General features: G+C 46.8%; 2 protein-coding genes across 2 annotated transcripts in view; one reads left to right on the forward strand and one right to left on the reverse strand.

Moving 5' to 3' along the window:
* Positions 1-16,928, forward strand: part of cacna1aa (calcium channel, voltage-dependent, P/Q type, alpha 1A subunit, a) — an 80,584-nt gene extending 63,656 nt beyond the window's left edge. The window contains exons 42-52 of the mRNA XM_053444005.1: positions 612-726; positions 1,151-1,258; positions 2,412-2,515; positions 3,890-3,999; positions 4,102-4,234; positions 6,534-6,647; positions 8,579-8,617; positions 10,485-10,701; positions 10,932-11,139; positions 11,242-11,353; positions 12,536-16,928. Of these exons, the coding sequence (XP_053299980.1) occupies positions 612-726; positions 1,151-1,258; positions 2,412-2,515; positions 3,890-3,999; positions 4,102-4,234; positions 6,534-6,647; positions 8,579-8,617; positions 10,485-10,701; positions 10,932-11,139; positions 11,242-11,353; positions 12,536-13,372 (2,097 nt within the window). The 3' untranslated portion in view covers positions 13,373-16,928. The remainder of the gene's footprint in view (positions 1-611; positions 727-1,150; positions 1,259-2,411; positions 2,516-3,889; positions 4,000-4,101; positions 4,235-6,533; positions 6,648-8,578; positions 8,618-10,484; positions 10,702-10,931; positions 11,140-11,241; positions 11,354-12,535) is intronic.
* Positions 16,929-18,810: 1,882 nt separating this feature from the next.
* Positions 18,811-19,847, reverse strand: ier2a (immediate early response 2a). The gene has a single exon (XM_053443469.1). It carries the CDS (start codon positions 19,769-19,771, stop codon positions 19,256-19,258), a length of 516 nt encoding a protein of 171 aa, XP_053299444.1. The 5' UTR covers positions 19,772-19,847; the 3' UTR covers positions 18,811-19,255.
* Positions 19,848-20,330: the final 483 nt, after the last annotated feature.

Genomic DNA, 20,330 nt, shown 5'->3' on the forward strand with positions numbered 1-20,330 from the left:
GTGTATCTTATATAAAACAACAAGACCCTAAACAGAAAGGATAAAAACCAATAAACAAAATAAAAAGCTTTCCCTTTACCTTAGATCGTTTTGTGGTTTATTGGTTTGTCACCTGGTCTGTGTTGTTTTCAATGTGAACCTCCAAACCCTCAGGAGGAGCTGTGGATAGAGATAGTTGGTCCTCCTGTTGTTCTCACTGAAGGTTCAACAAACCTGTGAGGCCTCGAAACGCATTCAAACATAACAGGAGAGGACAATGAATGACTGAATATGAGCCCGGGACTTTTCTAGATAAGCATCCTCATCGGTGGCTGTGGTGCTCACAGGTTCTCTCATATCAAAAACAGCGTAAACATCCTGGAATCCAGCACTAAAAATCAAACATGTGCAATTTGACGCCGCATCCGAGTGTAAACGTGTTACAGGAAGAGACGGACGCAGTCATTGGCGGCTGCAGATGTTCTTCACAGCTCCTTCACCCTCCTCGACCCAAGCCCCTCCTCCCTTCCTGTCACCTGGAGGTTCCACAGACACACAGACACACACACACACACACACACGCCACCCCAGTTCTCTCACGGCTTTCCCCCCCTCGATTGGCTCTCCCACAGAGGCTGCTCCGCATGGATCTGCCCGTGGCCGACGACAACACGGTCCACTTCAACTCCACCCTCATGGCCTTGATCCGCACGGCGCTGGACATCAAGATCGCCAAGGGTGCGGAAGGTTTGGAAATCCCTCTTATCGCCTTTCATTCAAAGTTTTTTTACACGCTCTCTTCTGTTTCATGTCTCCAACCCCCCCCCCCCCCCCCCAGAGGCCTCCGGCTCCTCCTGATGCTTCTCCTACTGTTAGCCTGTGATGTGAAGGTTGAGGTCCTGTGGAATCTCAGCCTGCGTACATGGTCCTCTACAGTTGAATTGATCGTATCTTCCATTGTTATCTAACTAATAGAAACTTTCTCCTTTCTGTCTGTTTGTTTTCGTGTCTGTGTGTCCTCCCTCTTACCTTTTGCCTGGATGGTACTGTTCATCTTGCGTGCATGCATGTCCACGTGTCTGACTGTGGGTCTGTCTATGTACTTGGGGCATGGTTGTACGTGTAACTTCCTGTGTGTGCATGCATGCGCGTGTGCGTTGAATATGCCTAGGTGGTGTTGACAAGCACCAGATGGACGCAGAGCTGAGGAAGGAGATGATGGCGATCTGGCCCAACCTCTCCCAGAAGACTCTGGATTTGCTGGTGACGCCGCACAAGTGTAAGTGGAAAGAGTTCCAGGCGCAGCAACGCGGCTTGGATGCAGCCACCCTGCGACGCCCGGCGCTCCGACGTTTGTTTTCTCTTCACGCCACCCGAGGAACCGCTTCTCTCAGCCAGTCTCTCTCACTGCTGCACCCTCTGAATCAGCTGGCACATCGCGCCCCCCCCCCACCCCTCCCACAAACACACACACACACAAACACAAACACACACGCACAACCTCACACCTCTAGTCTGTCGAAACATATTTATATCATGGACATCAGCAACAGAAGCATAAGTAGTGTACGGCTAAGATGTGCACACAAACAGTCAGCACTAGACCGACAGCTGTATACACACAATCCTCTCCTTCAGCAACAGAAAGCGCACTCACTAGAAAAGACCCCCCCCCCCCCCCACACACACACACACACACACACACACACACACACACACACACACTAGTCGGAGACCCCCAGCTGTCTGTGCCTGAGATCAGAGGGTGCCCTACTATAGATCAACTCTCTATAGATGTCTTTTCACTCCAGGGGCAGTCAGTTCTGTGCAGCAAGTGGCTGATTGCATGAGACAAACAAAAAAAAAATGACGTGCATTCAAACTTTGAATTAGACTGAGAACAAGTGCACATTTGCATGAAATTTGCAATGAGCATTGTTAGGAGCTAGGACATTCAGTGTATATTGAGAATGAATTTGCAATCGAGTCCAAATATTCATTTTCAAACACAGATTTTATTGTGTTGTTGTTTTTGTGTGGTTCTTATGATCGCATGTTAAGTAATTCCTGGAGCGGTCGCGTTTTGTTTTGTTTTGTTTTGTTTTGTTTTGTTTTGTTTTGTTTTGTTTTGTTTTGTTTTGTTGTGCTGTTTCACGCATGAGATCGTCCGTTATCGTCCGATTTGACATCTGTTCAATATAAGGTTAAAGAAAAGCCTTAAAAAAAAAAAAAAAAGTGACTGAAGATTTTTAAACAATATCAATCTGTCTGTGAAAAGACCTTTTGCTCAATGTTCATGTGTGTGTGTGAGATGTTAGGTGTGAGAGCGAGTGTTTTTCCTGTGTGCATGCATCACCCCTCTCTGCCATTCCTTGCGCTCAGGGTCCATTTCAAAGGGTCTAATCTTCCAGGGTAACTTGTCATTCTCTCAGCAGCGACAGACCTGACAGTGGGGAAAATCTACGCTGCCATGATGATCATGGAGTACTACCGCCAGAGCAAGATCAAGCGCTCGCAGGCCCTTCGTGACGAGCAGGTATTGTCGTCTTCAGGCAGAATTAAGCCTCCGCTCGACCTGCATCCGACCCTTTTAAAGGCAGACTGACGCACTGAAATCAAGGCTGCAGGGCTGCTGCCCCCATTCATACGAGCCTGGGCTGTGACAACCCCTGTAGATCAGGGAGGAGTCTTCATTCAGTCACATAGAAAAGTCCACACAGGGGGTGAACACAAAAGAACTTCACAATCTGCTGCCTCGTTTTTCCAAAAGTAGAAGCCATGCTGCCATCTGCTGGACAAAGTCTGTCGCCTGTTCTTCTGCAGTAACAGCTTCCAAGCAGACAAACACATAATTCATCCTCATAACAATAATCCAGTAGTTGTTTTTAAAACTAATGTGCATATTGTTCCAGTTTCTATGCCTGTGACTTCAGGGTTTTATTTTCTAGCAGGCTGAGATGTTGTCACAGCCCCTAAGGTGCCCGTGCCTCAACATCATGGAAAGCTTCGACCCTCTCTCGCCTCGAGCCGCTTGAGAAGACTCCTCTACCTTCTCACTCCACATAATCCAAGCTTGTGACCCCGGGAATGTTAGATTTGCATTACAACAGCACCGCAACCTTCTGTCTGCACACGGCCCCGTTTAATACAAGTGTTCATTGATGCCAGACTTAGATTTTGCACGTATAGATTCAGGAGGTTTGGTTTTGAAACAAGGACGTTACTTGTTTTCAAATCACAAAGCTCAAAAGTAAAGAATGTGAAGGATTTAATTTGACCTTTCTTGGGGATTATTTATCCAACTTGCATGTGTATGAGCACATTCAAGAAGGGGTGAGGTGGTCATTAGGTGTTACTGTACTGTAACACCTGCACTGTACTGTACATCTTAAGTGTATGACGAATAATTGTATGGCTGAATGCAGGGTTTCATACTTGACTTGTCCCATCATGCATTTCACCTGGTACATGTTCCCTCCCACAGGGTTTGTGCAGAGTTTTTCTGCCACGATGTTCCCTCCCCTGAACGAGGCCCCTCTAGTATCGTCCCCCTCAGTAGTATTTTCTTCAGCTCTCTGCATCCACATCACAGTTTTTAAGTCATGACATGAAATCCAGAATAATTACTGATCAGTCCTATCGATCCGATCCTGAGCTACTGAGTGGGTGAAGTCCTGTTTGGGCTTTTAAGTATAAGGGCCTCTAATCAGAGTTGGGGATCAGGACAGATAGGACTGTTATGTCCCAGAATGCACCAATCTCCTCCTCCAACCAGCTGCTGGGCATCCGAGAGCCCCCCCCTTACCCCCTTTTCTACGTCCCTGCTGCTCGTGCTCTGCATCTTTTCCTCCGCATCTCCCTGTCAGTCTGCCTGATAGCTGGCGACGGCCATGTTGTATATCTCACACAGAATCGAACGCCATTACTGTTTCAGCGCGTGGAGCCTCCTTCCCCCACCCAGGATGGGGGCCCGGGACTTAACAACGCCCTCCCTCCACCTGAGACGACTGTAAACAGCCTGTGAGTTGGATGTTGCTTGCGTGTTTGACGTCACAGGAGGTGCTCCGTTGAAGGCAGACCATTTATGGAACGTGTGTGTGTGTGTGTGTCTACGCGCCATAGGCCCGTGGAGGGGGGGGTCCCGGAGAGCACTTCATGGGTGACGGCCCGTGCTCAGGAGATGTCCCAGAAAGTGGGCAGCTGGAGCCCAGAGGGACACCCTGAGGATGGCCTGGGCAGCATGAGCAACTCTCAGGTAGACAGCTCTCACACACACACACACACACACACACACACACACACACACTATACAGACCACAAACATGAACACATCCTTGTCATATACCAAGTTTATGTGAACAAGTACAAACACTCGATCCATTCAGCATTTGTTTTGACTTTCATGTCATTGCTACCAAATGAACCAAAGCAAAGAGGAGCACTGGAGGACACTGAGGGTAAAACGAAGTGTGATACATGTTGTGTCTCCACTTCTATGGAGAGCAGAGTTCCACCGGGACATCAGGTTTGTGTTGGTGCTCAGTAGAACTGTAGAACAGTAGAACTGCGGTTAGAACTAGAACACAGCAAACCTGTTGTCGATCGGGGCATCGACTTGATTCCTGCTTCCCAGTCCCGTCAATGTTATCTTACACATAAGCTTGAGGTCACCCTGGTCAGTGTGAGAATGAACCTCTTCCCTCATGTGCAGTAAATAAGACTCCATTCAGATCTGTTATTAACGTCCATCCAGAGGGATCCGATCGCACCGGAGAGACATGGCCACGGTCATTTCACTGTGTGAACGCAAAAGTGTCCTGGGCCACATATGAAAGACGTCCTGCTACATGTTCACGAGGAATAGAAAGATTTTAACACTAACACTTTAACACCATTTTATTTTTGAAATGGGTAAAATCTTTCTTCATAGCACGGCTGCTTACGCCTCATTGATTCATTCAGCCCCTCTTGACTCTGCTCGCTTTCTCTCTGTCTCTGTCTGTCGCTCGAAAGACACACAGACACAAGCACACACAGACACACACATGCACAGTCGTCTGACACATCTGTAAAGCCGGACTGTGTAAAAACGACATTATTTGGTCTTCATGAGCACAAATCACATGCGTGTTTATTCGCACGTTGGGCGGGGAAGTGAGATCTGATTACAAGTGATCCCAGGAGAAACAATCAGGTGTTAATACCAGGTCTGAACAGGGCAAAGATATTTGTTCAAACTGACAATGGACTGGACAACTATCTCACCGCGGCACAAAATAGAGAAGCTCATACGCTCTCATCTGTCCCACCTTGTAGATCGTTTTCATTTCTCGCAATCTGTCTCACCTCGATTCTGACGTTACCGGGGATATAGCGTTGACCATTCTTTGACTGGCTCCATCTCACAGACATCTTGTTTTGAATGCAATTTTCTATCTGAGTGATTTTTTTCCTTCACCGGTGTGTTTGCTCATCTCGTTGGGAGTCCGTCTCGCGGCTCATGTGTCCGTCTTCACGCTGTTAAACCTCTCTGCTTGTTGACCCCCCCGAGCGGCTGACAGGTTCCTGTATCGTTCAACGCAATCACGCTGCTCCATATCAGTCAACAGAGGTCGAGAGAAGTTTAAAAGTTAAAAATGGAATCATGCGAACATCAGGCAATATGAGACATCAAAACTAAAAGGAGCAGTAAGCAATGTACTTGAGTATAAGTAAACTTTTCTACATGAGGAAGTACTTAATATACTTAAAGTACTCAAAGTAAAAGTACTTTAAGTGTGTTTCCTCTTCCCTAAGGCAACAGTCCAGTACATCATTCTGGCTGAGTCTCGTGGTGTTTTCCTCACCAGTGAAGGAGGCGGGGTCTAATGTTATCTGTGCGCTCTGATTGGATCAGGGAACCTGTTCCCCTCTCATTACTGATTACTTTTAAAGATATAGAAAAACAATGTGAAGAAATATAATGTACAAGAGGGGAGTAGAGTAGAGATACTTGCTGATATTTGTAGTGGACTAAAAGTATGCACTTGAGTACAGTAATGTAGTAAATGTACTTTGTTACATCCCACCTCTGCTGGTCAGATGTCTTTTTTTCACACATTCTTTGAGCTGCATATGATTCTCCTCTCCGATCCGTTCCTGCTCTGACTCACCAGCTCCATCTGGCATAAACAGAGAGCCTCCACCTCCCTGTGCCAGCATCCGCTTGCTGCTCAGTGTTTGACAGCAAACACACAACTTTGGTTTGGGAAAAACTCTCAGTCTTATCCACATAAAACCTCTCTTTTTTTCCATTCATCCCACAATTTAAAACCAAAACAACAAAGAAAGTGGCAAAGTCACTCACCACACACACACACACACACACACACACACACACACACACACACACACACACACACACACTCTCTCATCAGATTCTCCCTCTGACTGGTTCTACCTCTCTGAGACCTGAGCTTTCTTTGGATAACAAACTTTCCCCCACCCCCCTGATCCCCTATCAGTTTTCATGGCAGCCAGTCACACCATCTCCTGCTCTCCTGCTCTGTTTACAGACGGTAGAGATGAGAGAGATGGGGCAGGATGGTTACTCGGATACTGAGCACTTTCCACCAATGGAAGGCCACGGCAGGGCCGCTTCCATGCCCCGCCTCCCAGGCGACAACCAAGTGAGCAGCATTCTCACTTTTCCACTCTCGTTCTATTCCCCCCTCATTACGTCCATGTTCCTCATTTCCTTTTGTTTGAAGCGATCACAATCACAAAGGTCTGACTCGTTGCTTAAAGACGTGTTGCTGTGGTCACTGGAATCCATGTTGGAGAAGGCTCAGCACAGGGTTAAAGGTCCAGTTTGTTAGGTTTAGGTGAAAGGGATCTATTGGCAGAAATTCAACATAAAATAATCCTAGTGATGTGATCACTAATGTCTTTCATCTAAATTGTATGAATTGTTGGTTTCATTACCCTAGAATAGGCCCATTATATTTAAATACTTTATATTTACATCAGGGCTGGGTCCTCTCTACGGAGGCCGCCATGTTTGTTACAGTGGCCCAAACTGGACAAACTAAACACCTTTTGAGTTTCTATGAGGGTGGTGTGGCCTAGGGGTAGAGTGGTCATCCTCCAACAAGAAGGTTGGCGGTTAAATCCTCACTCTTCCCTATGCATGCCGAAGTGTCCTTGGGCAAGATACTGAAACCCTAAATCCCCCATAAAAAAATGGGCCCTCATAGATGTTGAGTGCACTAATTGTAAGCTGCTTTGGATAAAAGCGTCGGCCAAATTACATTACAGGTTCGGAAGTGGAGGTTGAGGTGAGGGGTATTCAGCTGCAACGTACAACTTCACCACTAGATGTCACTAAACTCTACACACTGAACCTTTAAAGGGATTTCTTCTAAATTAAAGCAGTTTGGTGCCAAGTTGCATTTTTAGCCCCAACAACAACCTGTAATGGGGAAATCATTTTGCGGGGCCGTGCTGTCCTGACGATATTTCAGCCTAAAACATGAAAATGTTTTTGTTGAAACTCCAAACTTGAATTCAGAAGCACCACAGCGAGGCAAAGTTCGACCTTCTGTTCCTTTTCTCTCTTCTTCTCTTCTCTCCTCTTGTCTTTATCTCATCCTACCGCCTGCATGGACGTTTTTAACAGTTGTTGTCCCGTTTTCCATCCAACACACTCATCCATCTTATATTGTTTCATATCCCAGGGAGTGCTCTGGTTGTCATATGCACACAACAGATCAATGTGCGCGCACAGACACACACAGACACATGCAGTTGAAACAATTTTCTAACCCCTATTATTTACTCTTATTTGTCAGAACCCTGATTCATTTATCTTTTGTAGATCTTCTACTAAACTGTCTCTTCCTTCCTGTTAAAAATGTTCTGCCTCTTTTAGAATTTTGGGGGCTGTTTTTTCAACCAGGACTGGAACCAGCATGATATTATATGTTCCAAGCGTGTGTGTGTGTGTCTGCGTATGCGAGTGTGTGTGTCTGCGTATGCGAGTGTGTGTGTGTGTTGTGCAGTACATATTCTTTCATACTGTTCCTGTCACATTGTTGTCTGCCGTTTGACTGTTGCAGTGTGTATGTGTGTGTCCGCCTGTGAATATGCGTATCCATATCCGTGTGTCTCTTTGCTGATTGTCGTCATTGCTGTTGTTGTGACCACGGTGCCGTGGATTGAGCTTTTTCATGGTGAAATTGTGTGTGTTACACTGTTCTGGCTCCAGCCGACCGCAGTGTCTGTGGTAAGTCTTTCTCTTCCACCTTCACTGCCGCTTCGGTGTCTGATCAGACGCTCTCTCTCTCTGTCCCTCCTCCTCTTACTGTCTCTCTCTTCCCTCTCTACACTCTTGCACCCCATCTCTTTTTGGGACAAGCCACAACTAACTCTCCTTGGTTTTTTACTTATATTCCTCTGTACCACTTTTTTTGTCTTTCTCACGGTGTATCCATCCATCCCTGTCTCCCTCCCCTCTGCCTACCTCTCTTGTTCTTTGTGTATCCTCCATGTGTGACTTTGGTGTATTTGTGGCTCTGTGTGTGTGTGTTTGTGTGTGTGTGTCTTCTCTGTGCTCATACAGCAGCGGAGGAGAGGGAAACAACGTGGCAGTAACCTCAGTGTATGTACCCTGTCTTCCCATTCTCGTCTCTCTCTCTCTCTCTGTCTGTTTTCTCTCCCTTTCACTCTCACACACTCTTGAAACTCTGCGATTTCCTTATTTACCGTGTCTCCATGTTGTGTCTTTATCATTTCTAGGCCAGAATTGATATAGAGTTTCTAAGTTTAACATGTTTTCAGCATGACAAGCTCTGGTGTCAGCCCGACTTCCAAACTGACCCCAGCATCCGTGGCTACGTCTCTAATGCACTTAACATAGAGAGTTTGGAACTGGGCCGAATTCTGCATGTCCCCTCTCATTATCAATGGCCACTGTCCTGTGGCCTCGGTTTCTCTCTTCTCTCTCTCTTTCTGTCTCTGTCTCTTTCTCCCTTTCTGTCTCTCTCTCTCTCTCTCTAAGCTGCTGCTGCTTTGTCGCTCTTTGTCTTCATGCCTGCCTGCTCGTCTATGATGGCGTTGTCAATGTTTCCCGTCTGTGTCCAAGTCTCCATTTACACCTGCATGCAAGCAAATTGTTGAAATGCATTAATGTGAGTGGTTGTGGTATTATTTATATGTGTGTGTGTGTGTGTGTGTGTGTGTGTGTGTGTGTGTGTGTGTGTGTGTGTTGTGTGACTGGGAGAGTGAGAAAAAGATGAATGAAGAATGATTTGGATATCTGTGTGCATGTATGGATATGTTGCTGGGATTCTCAGTGCTACTCCAATGAGGCCCGATATTCTGGTGGTTTCTTTACGTCTGCCCACCCGTCACATGTCAGTGACACAATAACTGGAAAACTTGGCAAGCACAGCTGCCAGAAGGAGCTAGCACTGACGCAGCCTGATGTGGTTTACATGCCCAGGTCAGCTGCTCATGGCACCATAGGCTCTGTCCTGCTGTCCCGCCCCAGAGCGTGAGGCCTCTTGTGGGCCGAGGACCCAGGACAACCCCTATGTACCTGCATGGCTGGAGGAAAGCACGCTGAGGCAGAGCAGACAAATAAGAGTTTGGAATGTGCCATGTTCGGGGAGGTGGGGGGGGGGGGGGTGGTGAGGATGGAGGAGTGTTGCAAGTCGTACTGACCCTTCTTCCCCTTTTTCTCTTTTCACAAAGCAAGTAACAGAAGCATGGAAGGCATGGCCGTTTGCCATCATCTCTTTCATTTGATTTCTTTTTCTCCTATACCTTTTTCTCCCTCTGCATCAGGGGTCGGCATTTACTGCAGTTTCAGCCCTGGGCCAGTTTTTCTTAATATTGTACATTTGAGGCCTAGCCCAGGTTTACACGTGTAGTGGAGACACTTGGTGGCAATTCTTTAAAAAAAACATCCAGGTTGGTGTTTTTGGTGGTTTTATTAGATTTCGTTTATTTGTCTAGTTACTTAATTAGACTTCATTTCAGCACCAGGACCTGTTCAAATTAACGTATAATGGTGCAAAAATAAAGGAGTCCATATTGATTTAAATATTATTCCTCCCATCTACAGTGGGTGTATGAAAGACTCTAGGCCCCAAATAATTGTGATGGTGGGGCCAAATTCTGACCCATGGGCTTCTTTTTGCCGACCCCTGCCGAATAAGCAATATACAGTGTCAATATTTTGGAAATGGCATGATTGGAAAATTATCTCTAATGTGGGAGTGTTTGATTTGTGAAGGAGGGGGGTTCATATTAAGAAACGGACCCAATTCACACACATGCACACAAAGACACACAATACATCGTGTATCTTAACTCCATCGCTCGCAGAAGACACCGAGTCAAAAAGCAAAGGAAACACCTCTCGTTGCCTCACTCCCCTTTCTCTCCCTCTGTCCCCTGGTGGTCTCTCTCTCTCTCTCTCTCTCTCTCTCTCTCTCTCTCTCTCTCTCTCTCTTCTCTCTCAGCCCATCAACGACAGCAGTCCCATGAAGCGCTCGGTCTCATCGATGGGCCACAGCAAGACTGGGCGAGGCCACAGAGACAAAGGAGGGGCGGAAGACTACAACATGGACCGGGTGATACCTGAGGAAGGGAGGACTTCCAGACACGGACACCGACGAAAAGACCGGAGCCACCGGGCGTCCCAGAGGTCCCTCTGCCGTTACACGGAGGCCGACACAGGTAGGACAGACACACACACACACACAAACAAACAACTATAGGCAATAACGTGAAGGTTTGACTGATGCCATGTTAACACAACTGCCCTGTGTAGAAGCTGCATTAGAGCAAAACTAAAGGAAAAAGATAATGTTCTCTATGATGTCATATTGTGTATCTAATATTATCACAATCTTTAGTGTTTTCACCACACCTCACCCCACTGACATCTCCGACAAACATCCCATCAGGCCTGGGCACAGACCTGAGCACGACCACCCAGTCAGGCGACCTCACGTCCAAAGAAAGGGATCGCGACAGGGATCGTGGACGATCCAAAGACCGCAAACACCACCACCACCATCACCACCACCACGGCTCCGTGGACAAGGAGCGCTACGTGGCGGAGCGGGGCGGCGAGTACGGACACAGGCACACCCGTGACCGAGAGCACGACCGGGAGCACGACCGGGACCACGACCGGGAGCACGACCGGGACCACGACCGGGAGCACGACCGGGACCACGACCGGGACCACGACCGGGACCACGACCGGGACCACGACCGGGAGCACGACCGGGACCACGACCGGGAGCACGGCCGAGAGAGGGAGAGGGACCGCCGCTGGTCACGATCACCAAGCGAGGGACGTGACTGCATGACACACAGACAGGTGGGCTTCTGTGTACTTGTGTGCATGTAGTGTCTAGTGTGAGAGTGATAGACATTGCGGTGGTGGAACACATTGTCTGTGTTATGCTGAAAATGATAACACAGGGGCCTCTAGTTTGATGGAGGTTAACTGGTGAGAAATGTCAATAATGTCCTGGACGTAATGGAAGACCTTACAGAACTGTGTTGGGGTTTGGTTGTGAAATGCTGATCATGGACAGTTGTACCATTCTAGTTATTGTAGTGGACTCCGGATACTCTACTATGTGATGCCGCCATCAAACTAGAGGCCAAAAAGTGTTGTGTTCCCTATGTTGACAAAGGGTTTGACTACATGCACAAAAACAATCAAATTATTGAGGGTAAATTCATGTAAGTACAAATGCAGATGTTATTTTTGTCACTGCTCCAATGTTTCAGCAACCAAACAAATATGCATGAAAATGTATATTTGACTGCTGCCCCTATCTGCCCTGAGTTTTTGGATTGTTCTCTCTCGTTCCCTCACTACCTTTCCTTTGACAACATCCTTAACGTTTTAGACTGCATTAAAACAGAAAAACACAAAGGTCTGATTGTCGTACGCTCAAAAACTATTGTGATGCACAACATTCAGCCTAATATGTTTTTGAAGAGTAAATCTCTTTCAACTGGAAGATTTTTCTCACGTTTGAATTTCGATTTGAAAAGTAGCTCCTTGGAACTTGCTGTCACACAGCTCGCATCACATAGTTTAAATGCAAACACATTTGATGTATGTCTAGTCACCATATTTACCCTGTGCCGCATTTGTTGCTCCGGAAATCAACCCTTTACCCTTCTTTTCTCCTGTCGTCTTTTGTTTTCTCTCCTCTGCGTGACGTGTTGCTTCTCTGTGTTTGCTGCTGTTTGGAATCCACATCTGCTTCGTTTCTGTTTGGATGCGTCACATTTCTACACTCCTCTCCTCCACTCCACTGACATTATGACTGGTGCTTTTATTCTTATTGTTGCTGTGGTTATTGTTGTGTCTTCTTACTTTTCTATCGGGACTCCTCCTGCTGTCTCTCCACATTGTTCTCTTTCTTTCCCTTTCTATTTGTTTCACACTCCTCTCTCTCCCATCCTCTACTTTATTCTACATGTTCTGTCGTTGAATTCGTGGTACGTTCTTTTTATTTGCTTTATTCCACTTTTTGTGTAGGGCAGTAGTTCGGTCAGCGGAAGTCCTGTCCCCTCAACTTCGGGGACCAGTACGCCACGTCGAGGTCGTCGACAGTTGCCTCAGACCCCCGCAACACCCCGGCCCCATGTCACTTACTCCCCTGTGGTCCGTAAGGCCATGCCCACCCCACCTGCAGGGCCACAGGGCAGACCACCTGCTCCAGCCCCCCGACGCTTCTCTCCTGAGCCTCCCCAAGGCCAAGGCCCTCCCCACGGCCAAGGCCCTCCCCACACTGGCCTCCCACCCGCCCATCATGCTACCGCGCGCCAGGGTCATCATCCACCGCCTCGCTGGGGAGACACAGGTGGAGGAGGCGGCTCCGTGGAAGGGGATGCCTGCTTCTACAACCAGGAGTACCAGGACTATGAGCCCCACCATGAACCACCTGCCTATGAGCAGAACCCCATACAGGGGGGAAACCCTCATCCACACGGCGTGGCCAACCACCCACTGCCGCCTCCTCCACAACCACATCCACATAACCCCCATCCCCTCCCTCCGCCCCAGCCACATCCCGTAAATAATCCACAGCCTCATCCGCCGCCCCACCCACAGCCCACTCGCACCTCACCTAGGACTGTACACCACGCGCCTCCTCCCACCACTGCCCTGACTGGGCCTGTGCAGGGCCAGGTGCAGCCTGCTGCCCAGCGTCGCCTACCCAATGGCTACCGCTCCTCCTCACCTTCCACACATCCCCATGGACCTCCACACACTGGGCCTCACAAGGTCCCCCCTCCGGCTGGTCATCCTAGGGGGCCCCGCAAGGGCCTGCATGAACCCTACAGCGAGACTGAGGAGGACGACTGGTGCTAGCCTCTGGGGATGGGGGAGGGGCGTAAGGAGGAAAAAGGTCAGATAGATGGACTGAAAGATGGACAAGAGAAGCTCTCAGCCGGAGCAATGACTGCCAAGGGAAACCACGACTTTTTCTTTCTTGTCGATTCAAATCAATTTCCCCTCTCCTCCTGTGCTTGGCATGTCCCAGCGATGGTGGGCTAGGTAAAGGGAGGGGTGTCAGGATGAGGGGATGGAACAGGAATGCTGAGGCAGGATCTGGAGAAACTAATGGGTAAGAGGGGGATCACAAACCACCTCCATGTTCTGCTGGCGTTGCTGTTGCATTCATTCTCTTGATGCCAAATGAGACCAGCCTCAAACTGCAAAATGTTAAGGATGCAAGCAGGAGGGGTGATGGACACTAGTCTTTGTGTGTCTTAAATTATGCCTCTGGCAACGAGCTACAGCCACTTACAAGATGTCAAGAGTTGCGACTCGACAAAAGACGCTTTACAGTCAGAGACATGAACGACCACTATTTCTTTTTCTTTTTTTGCCTCTCTAAGCTAATGCCAGTTAAGTTAGCCGCGAAAAGAATGGAATCCAACCCTCCCAGCCACCAGTTGAATATTGATGAGTTTTATCATCTGTGTTTTTAAATAAGAACAAAACGGACAATTAGCCCTCCACCTGCATGAGGTGAGAAGGCTAAGTGGGTGGGAGAGTTGGGGAGCGTTGCAGGGGGTTGATAAGTCTCTCAGTCAAAATCTAGAGGACAGGATGGGGTTGTTTTTGGGGACGTTTACCCCTGTCCCTAGAGAACACCCTCCACCCTGAAACAATTTAACCAACCTCAACCAATGACCTAAAAGAGAAGAAAAACAAAAATGTGGAGATGGGTTTCAGAAACGAAAAAACAAACAAGCCAGTAACTGTTTTCTGCAGTATTTCTTCTATTCCTGCAGCTGCTTCTTCTTCTTCCTCCTTCTCTTCTACTTCTTCAAAACATCGAAGCTTGAATCTTCTGTTGCACCCCACACAGCTTCGTTTGTTAGACTTGCGGAGTTGTACACCCTCTGGAATCCTGCATGAATGATACAAAAAAAAAAAAAAATATTAATAGCAACAATGAGAATCTACTGTATGTGGGGGGAAGTTTTCCTCAGTCCTTTCTGTTGTGGTCTGTAGGGTTTCTCTTTCTGTTTCTTTGGTTTAAAAAAAGAAAAAACCTTTCTGTTTCTATTTCTCTCTCTCTTTCTCTCTCATCTGTTTGACATTCCTCTCTCTGATTCCTCTCTCTGTACCTTCACCCACACTCAAATCAAGTGGCAGAAGGACACGGGGAGATCGGAGAGTTGCTGTTTGTAAACTCGACAGAACAAAATGATTACTTTTTGCTTGCTTGTCTGTATGTTCTGTGCCAAATGCTTGCCACTGATTCAGCTGGAATTTGCACATATTTTTGTGGAAGTAACTTTTTGTAACTAAGGTGATGAATCCTAAAATTATACACTGGGAAGCAGGGTAACGTAGGGCGGTGAAGAAAAAAAAAGTGGGTGTCCATGTTGGTGGGCAAGTTTGACAAATTAGTAACATCTCAAAAGTCTTCCAGGGTTTTGGGTTAAAATAGAAACACCAGAGAGAAAGAGACCAATAGAAAGGAGAGGAACTCGTCATTGTTGTTTTCTTTGTTCCTGATTGTCATAATGGATAAACAGATGATATGATAACTTTAAATGATCATGATGATCGTGATAATGAGGCAGATTCTCCATGTTTTATATATAGATATATATTGTTTTTCTGTGCGTTTGTTTAATTTTAAGCTCAGCAAATCATTTTTCCAACCCATACTTGCATCGTGGGAGAATGGGTTTGCAGGAGGGAAAACATGCATCAATGATAAGCAGCCAAAAGGCTAATGAATTTTAGAGTATAAACAGTTGATGGAATTGAGATGGCTTCACCACTGGTTTCTGAATTCAAATAAGAAAAGTTTACCCTCCTGCAGCTGCTAAAATAGGGTCCCTCCACTTGTGACCAATAGGTGGCAGTGTCAGACAAAACAGCGTCTCCCCCTTTACTCCACCTCAGAGTCAGAGCTGTTTTACACTCATCAGTTCATTCTCTCACCAGTAACACCTCTTCATCTGTGGTAGCACACAGGTGATTGACACTTCAGAAGGGTTGGAAAAAAAACATTTCTGGGCCTTGTCATGAACCTGGGGGGGATAAAAAAAGAACTATGTCATGTGTGTTTCACTCCTATATATCTTTATTTCGATCTGCGTGTTTCTCTGTGTGCCTCAAACTAACACTTGTCGTCACTAACACACACCACTGTCAGCCCCATCGTTATTTTTATTTATGTATTTGACCAATATTTTACCTGGAGGCCTATCACATGTTGACCAGAGAATGCACCGAAAAAATTGAAAAGATCAAAAAAACTGCCTATTAGTGTCTTTCCAACCTCAGTGGAATGTCACAGACGAGTATATTTTCACATCACTACACTTAAAATCAGAAAGCACACTAGGTATGTAGCTCCTGGTTGTGTGTGTGTGTGTGTGTGTGTGTGTGTGTGTGTGTGTGTGTGTGTGTGTGTGTGTGTGCGTGTGCGTATGTGTGTAGATGTTTTATTCCTGTGATTGCTTTGCTTTCTAATTCTTGTCTCCAGAAATCCATTTTAAATCTTATGATTTTTCAGTTAAAATCATTGTAACAATTCTCGTGGGTGTGTGTGTCCGTATGTGTGTGTGTGTGAGAGAGAGTTATGTCAAAACCCCCTGAATGAATCATGTAAAGCCCCAAACATTCACAATCCATCTTAATGTCTATGCTGCAGTGAAATCCACTAACACGCTGATTAACCACACAAAGTCTTCAAAAAGCAATGTAAAGCCGCTACTGAATAAAAAACTGACAAAAAAAACGTTTTTAAGTACAAAAGATTGAAAAAAAAATTAAAAAATATATCTAGTTCCAGAAATGCATGTGCTATGTGCATGCCACACCGTGGATTAACAGTCATCTTCAGGACATAAAAGAAAAAGCAGATTAATGAATTCAGAGGAATACAAACAAAAAAAAAGATATATAAATAGATAGATGTTTTTAAAAAGCAACGTTTCCTTTTTTCCTTCTATTTTTGAGAACAAAAAAGGTGAAAAACTACAAAAAAAAAATGTCTAAAGAATGAAAACACAAAAGAGACTTTGGTTAGAGTCAGAGTCTCGTTTTTTTCTTCTGTTACATGGGTTTGAGGCACAACACAACCATGTTCAGGACACCACAAAAAAAGGAACTGTTTTTAATGGGAAAAAAATATATATAAAGGAAAGAAAGTGCAGTTCAGAAAACGGTGTATTCTCCCTTCTACTTTTTGTGGGGGTCAGGGGGCGTAGGAGGAGGCCACATCTGATGATGTAATCATTATAACTGGCTGTGGAACCTTTGAGCTCTCACTCTGTCCCTCTTTTCTCTCTCTCTCTCTCTCTCACTCTTAATCTGTCGCACTCTCAACCTGTCTCACCGCTATTTCTACCAGTGCATTTTGTAATTCCAAACAGAACTCTTCCTAAAGAATAAAATCCAGAGAGAATGCACACCGTCTGGCCTCATTTTCTTGTCCTCATTTTTGCTCTACTCTGCTTTTTACTGTGAGTTGTTTGTGTTGTTGGTGTGTGAGGCTAAAACTCTGTCCTAAAGGTGAGTTAAATAAGTTTTTTATAAATGTTGCATTCATACATGGGTATTTTCACAGTCCGGGACGTGGTCTAAACAGTCCACATCCTCGTGGTTCATGTCTTACAGTTTGTTTGTGTCTCGTATTGTGATTTAAAGGTTCTGTTTTCAGAATTAAGTGGTTAGGTTGCATGCTGCAGCTGAACACCCCTCAGTCTCCCCTTCCAAACATAAAAGATAACCTGCGGTAGCTTTCAGTTGTCATATAAACTCAAAAGGTGTTTAGTTTGTCCAGTCTGGGCTACTGTAAAAAACATTTAGTATTTAGTATTTAGAAATATAAATGGCCCATGCTAAGGCAAAGAAAACTACATTTCATACAATTTAGGTAACCCCAGGCTAGTCAAAACATCACTAGGGTTATTTCATATTCAATTTTTCCCAATAAATCCCTTTCACCTAAATCTTACACACAGGACCTTTAAGGAGCGCAATAAAGAAAGTTGTGTACATCCACAAAGATGTAAACGTGCGTCTGGTAGTCCTTCTGTTTGAGTGGATGCAAAAGGTTATTTTGGTTCAGACTAAGGTCTGGAACAAACAATGTTTGTGTGAAAGCCTCCTCAGTAACGTGCACTCTACAATTTAATCACAACTGCTTCCTGAAGCTGGAGATAGAGTTGATGAGTCGTGAGTAGTGAAACTGAACTAAACGGAAACCTTGAAGGTAATGAAACCAAAACAATGAGCTGTGTTGTGCATAAAACACCCCGTGGACTGCCTGTCATAATATAGCTGGTACTTGTTAGAATAAAAAGATGAATAGGTAGTTGAATCTGTGTGAGAGCAAGGGGCCAGGGGAAAGAGAGGCAAAGGCAGATGCATCTCACCTACATACCATGGGTGAAAGTGCATGCGTGTGTGTTTGAGTGCATGACGTGTGTATTTTCACAGGCATGTCCAGACGGTTCCGGCCTCTCCTCAAATCCCAGCTCCTGTGTGTACACAGACAGAGAGGCTGCTCTGATTTCAGCCGGAAGAACGAGCGGCACAGTTGGGGCCTCGGGGGAGGGCTCACAGTCTCACGGCAGACACACACACACACACAGGCACTTCCCCCCACATTCCTGTCTCTCTGTTTTCCTCGGTTAGCCCCCTTCCCCCCAGTCACACACAGCCACCCGGTTGCACACCCCCCACCATGCAACCCGTCTGTGTTGCTGTGTCTGCTATGCACCGCATTCAGAAACGTAAAGAAAACATGAACGTGCAATAAATGGAGCCTATCGTCTATGCTTATAATTATTGCAAAGCTTGATCTTTGTTTTAAATAAGAATCTGTTCATTTTAAAGAGGTGGGCTTTGTAAACAAAAAACACATTATCTAACCTTGCAATGCAAAATTATAAGTCACATGAAATGGTGTTAAATTCGCTCAAAATTAAATCTAAATATAGTTGTTTACATCTACCTGTGGTACTCCATAAGTAATATATTTTCTTTTGCCTTAACGTGCTCGGTCTAAACCAATGATTGTTTCCCCCTCTAAATAAAGGGCTCCAGCCAGGGGACCCCCAATTGTCCCCAGTGTTTCTGACAGCCCACTGGATTGTCCCTGCTTTTGTCCTGCAAATCACTGTGGGGGGAAGGAAACCAACCTCTTCACACCCGAACCAGCTTCCTGTGTCCCACACACACACACAAACCACTTCCCTGAATCCAATCTCCCCCCACAAACATAACAACATGGTTTTCCCTCGATAAAAATAAATAACACATCACTCAGGTTTCACTGGCAAGTAGAAAAGGTTTAATAAATACTGAGGTAGTTGCAGTCATTGAATGTTTTGTACAGATTTGCACTCTTCGGCCAGCACGAAGGCCTCAACACAACAACACATCTAGTAGAGTTTAAAGTGCCCGTTCAGATGTTCATGTAGAGTTCAGTAAGGCCAGTAAAGCCTGGTCCGGTTGGAGCACCACTCCAGCTGCTCTCCTGCAGACTTGAGCTCGTATTCGGGTCTGAAGTCACCGAGGACCTCTCGTCAGCCGCTTCCGGGATTCCTGGAGCATGTACCGGCTTGTTCGGAGTCACGTCCGGGCCCGGGGGACTGTGCAGGATCCAGCCACCCCCGCGGTGTTCATCCGTGTGACCCCCCCGGGTCCTGGCCCACTGTTGGGTGCATTCGGGCTCCTGTGGGAAAGGTTCATATTCCCCCCTGTTTCTGGCTTTCAACACGCTGCAATGGCTCTGTGTATGGGCATGGGGGCCGGGTGCGCTCCCAGGCCGCTGCAGTTCACATAGTCCATGAGAGCCGGGCTGATGAGCAGCTGCTGGGGGCAGCTCGCCTTCTCCAGTTTCGCTTTCTTACAGGGGAGGAAGTCCGGCTCGACGGCCGCCTTGCCGCGTCTCTTCCTCGACGGTTGTGCCGGTACAGTGACGCTCGGGCACCGGTTCTCCTTGTCCTCCTTGCGGGAAACGACGACCTCCTCCAGGGGTAAAGTCCGGAGCTCCCCACAGGAGGACTCCGTGTTCCCTTCCGCCGCCTCGGGGTGTTGTTGTTCGCATCCGGGCTCGACACACTCCGCGGTCGCCTGGGCCTCGTGGTAGATGTCCCGGGCGGACTTCATGACCAGGGTGAGCAGGAGGCTCCGGTGCAGGCGGAGACCTCCTCTCTGGCTGCGGGAGCTGTACAGTTTCCCCAGAGCCACGACCATGATCCTCTTGGCCTCGGCGCTGACCTCCATGTTTTCCAACTACAACAACAGGAAGCGGTTCTTTCGCGTCGCACGTCTCCTTCTCTCGTGATTCACACGCAGACACAACACCCAGCGGCCGCGCGACTCGTATTTATCACCTTGCTGACGTTGCCCTTGCGTCACGAGAAAGCGCCCCGCCCACTTGCCTGACCCCCCGGTGCGAGGTTTCAAACAGCCCCTCAACAACTGGTTAGACAACTGCGGCTATTTTTAAATTCAGTGTCCCGTGTTCACACATGTTTACTGATCTGAACACACAGTGGAAACACAAAGGAGACTGATGGCAGTGGGTGACTCACACTCATAACCGGTGCTCATTTAAACTTGAGGTGCAAACAGCAGGAAAACACGCATACGCACAGGAGCGTGCAGCTGCCCTTATTAGGGCTGTGCATTGACTTCCCTTCATAGTGGGAAAAGCCTTTTCCCCAACCTTCAAGGGATAGGTCACCGAAAAATGTAAACGCACTCAACATCTACTCACCACTGTGCCGGTGGAGGGGGCGGGTGAAGTGTTTGAGTCCACAAAACCTTTGAGGAGATTCGA

Source organism: Pleuronectes platessa, chromosome 16, assembly GCF_947347685.1.
Source record: "Pleuronectes platessa chromosome 16, fPlePla1.1, whole genome shotgun sequence".
NCBI classification, from domain to species: Eukaryota; Metazoa; Chordata; class Actinopteri; order Pleuronectiformes; family Pleuronectidae; genus Pleuronectes; species Pleuronectes platessa.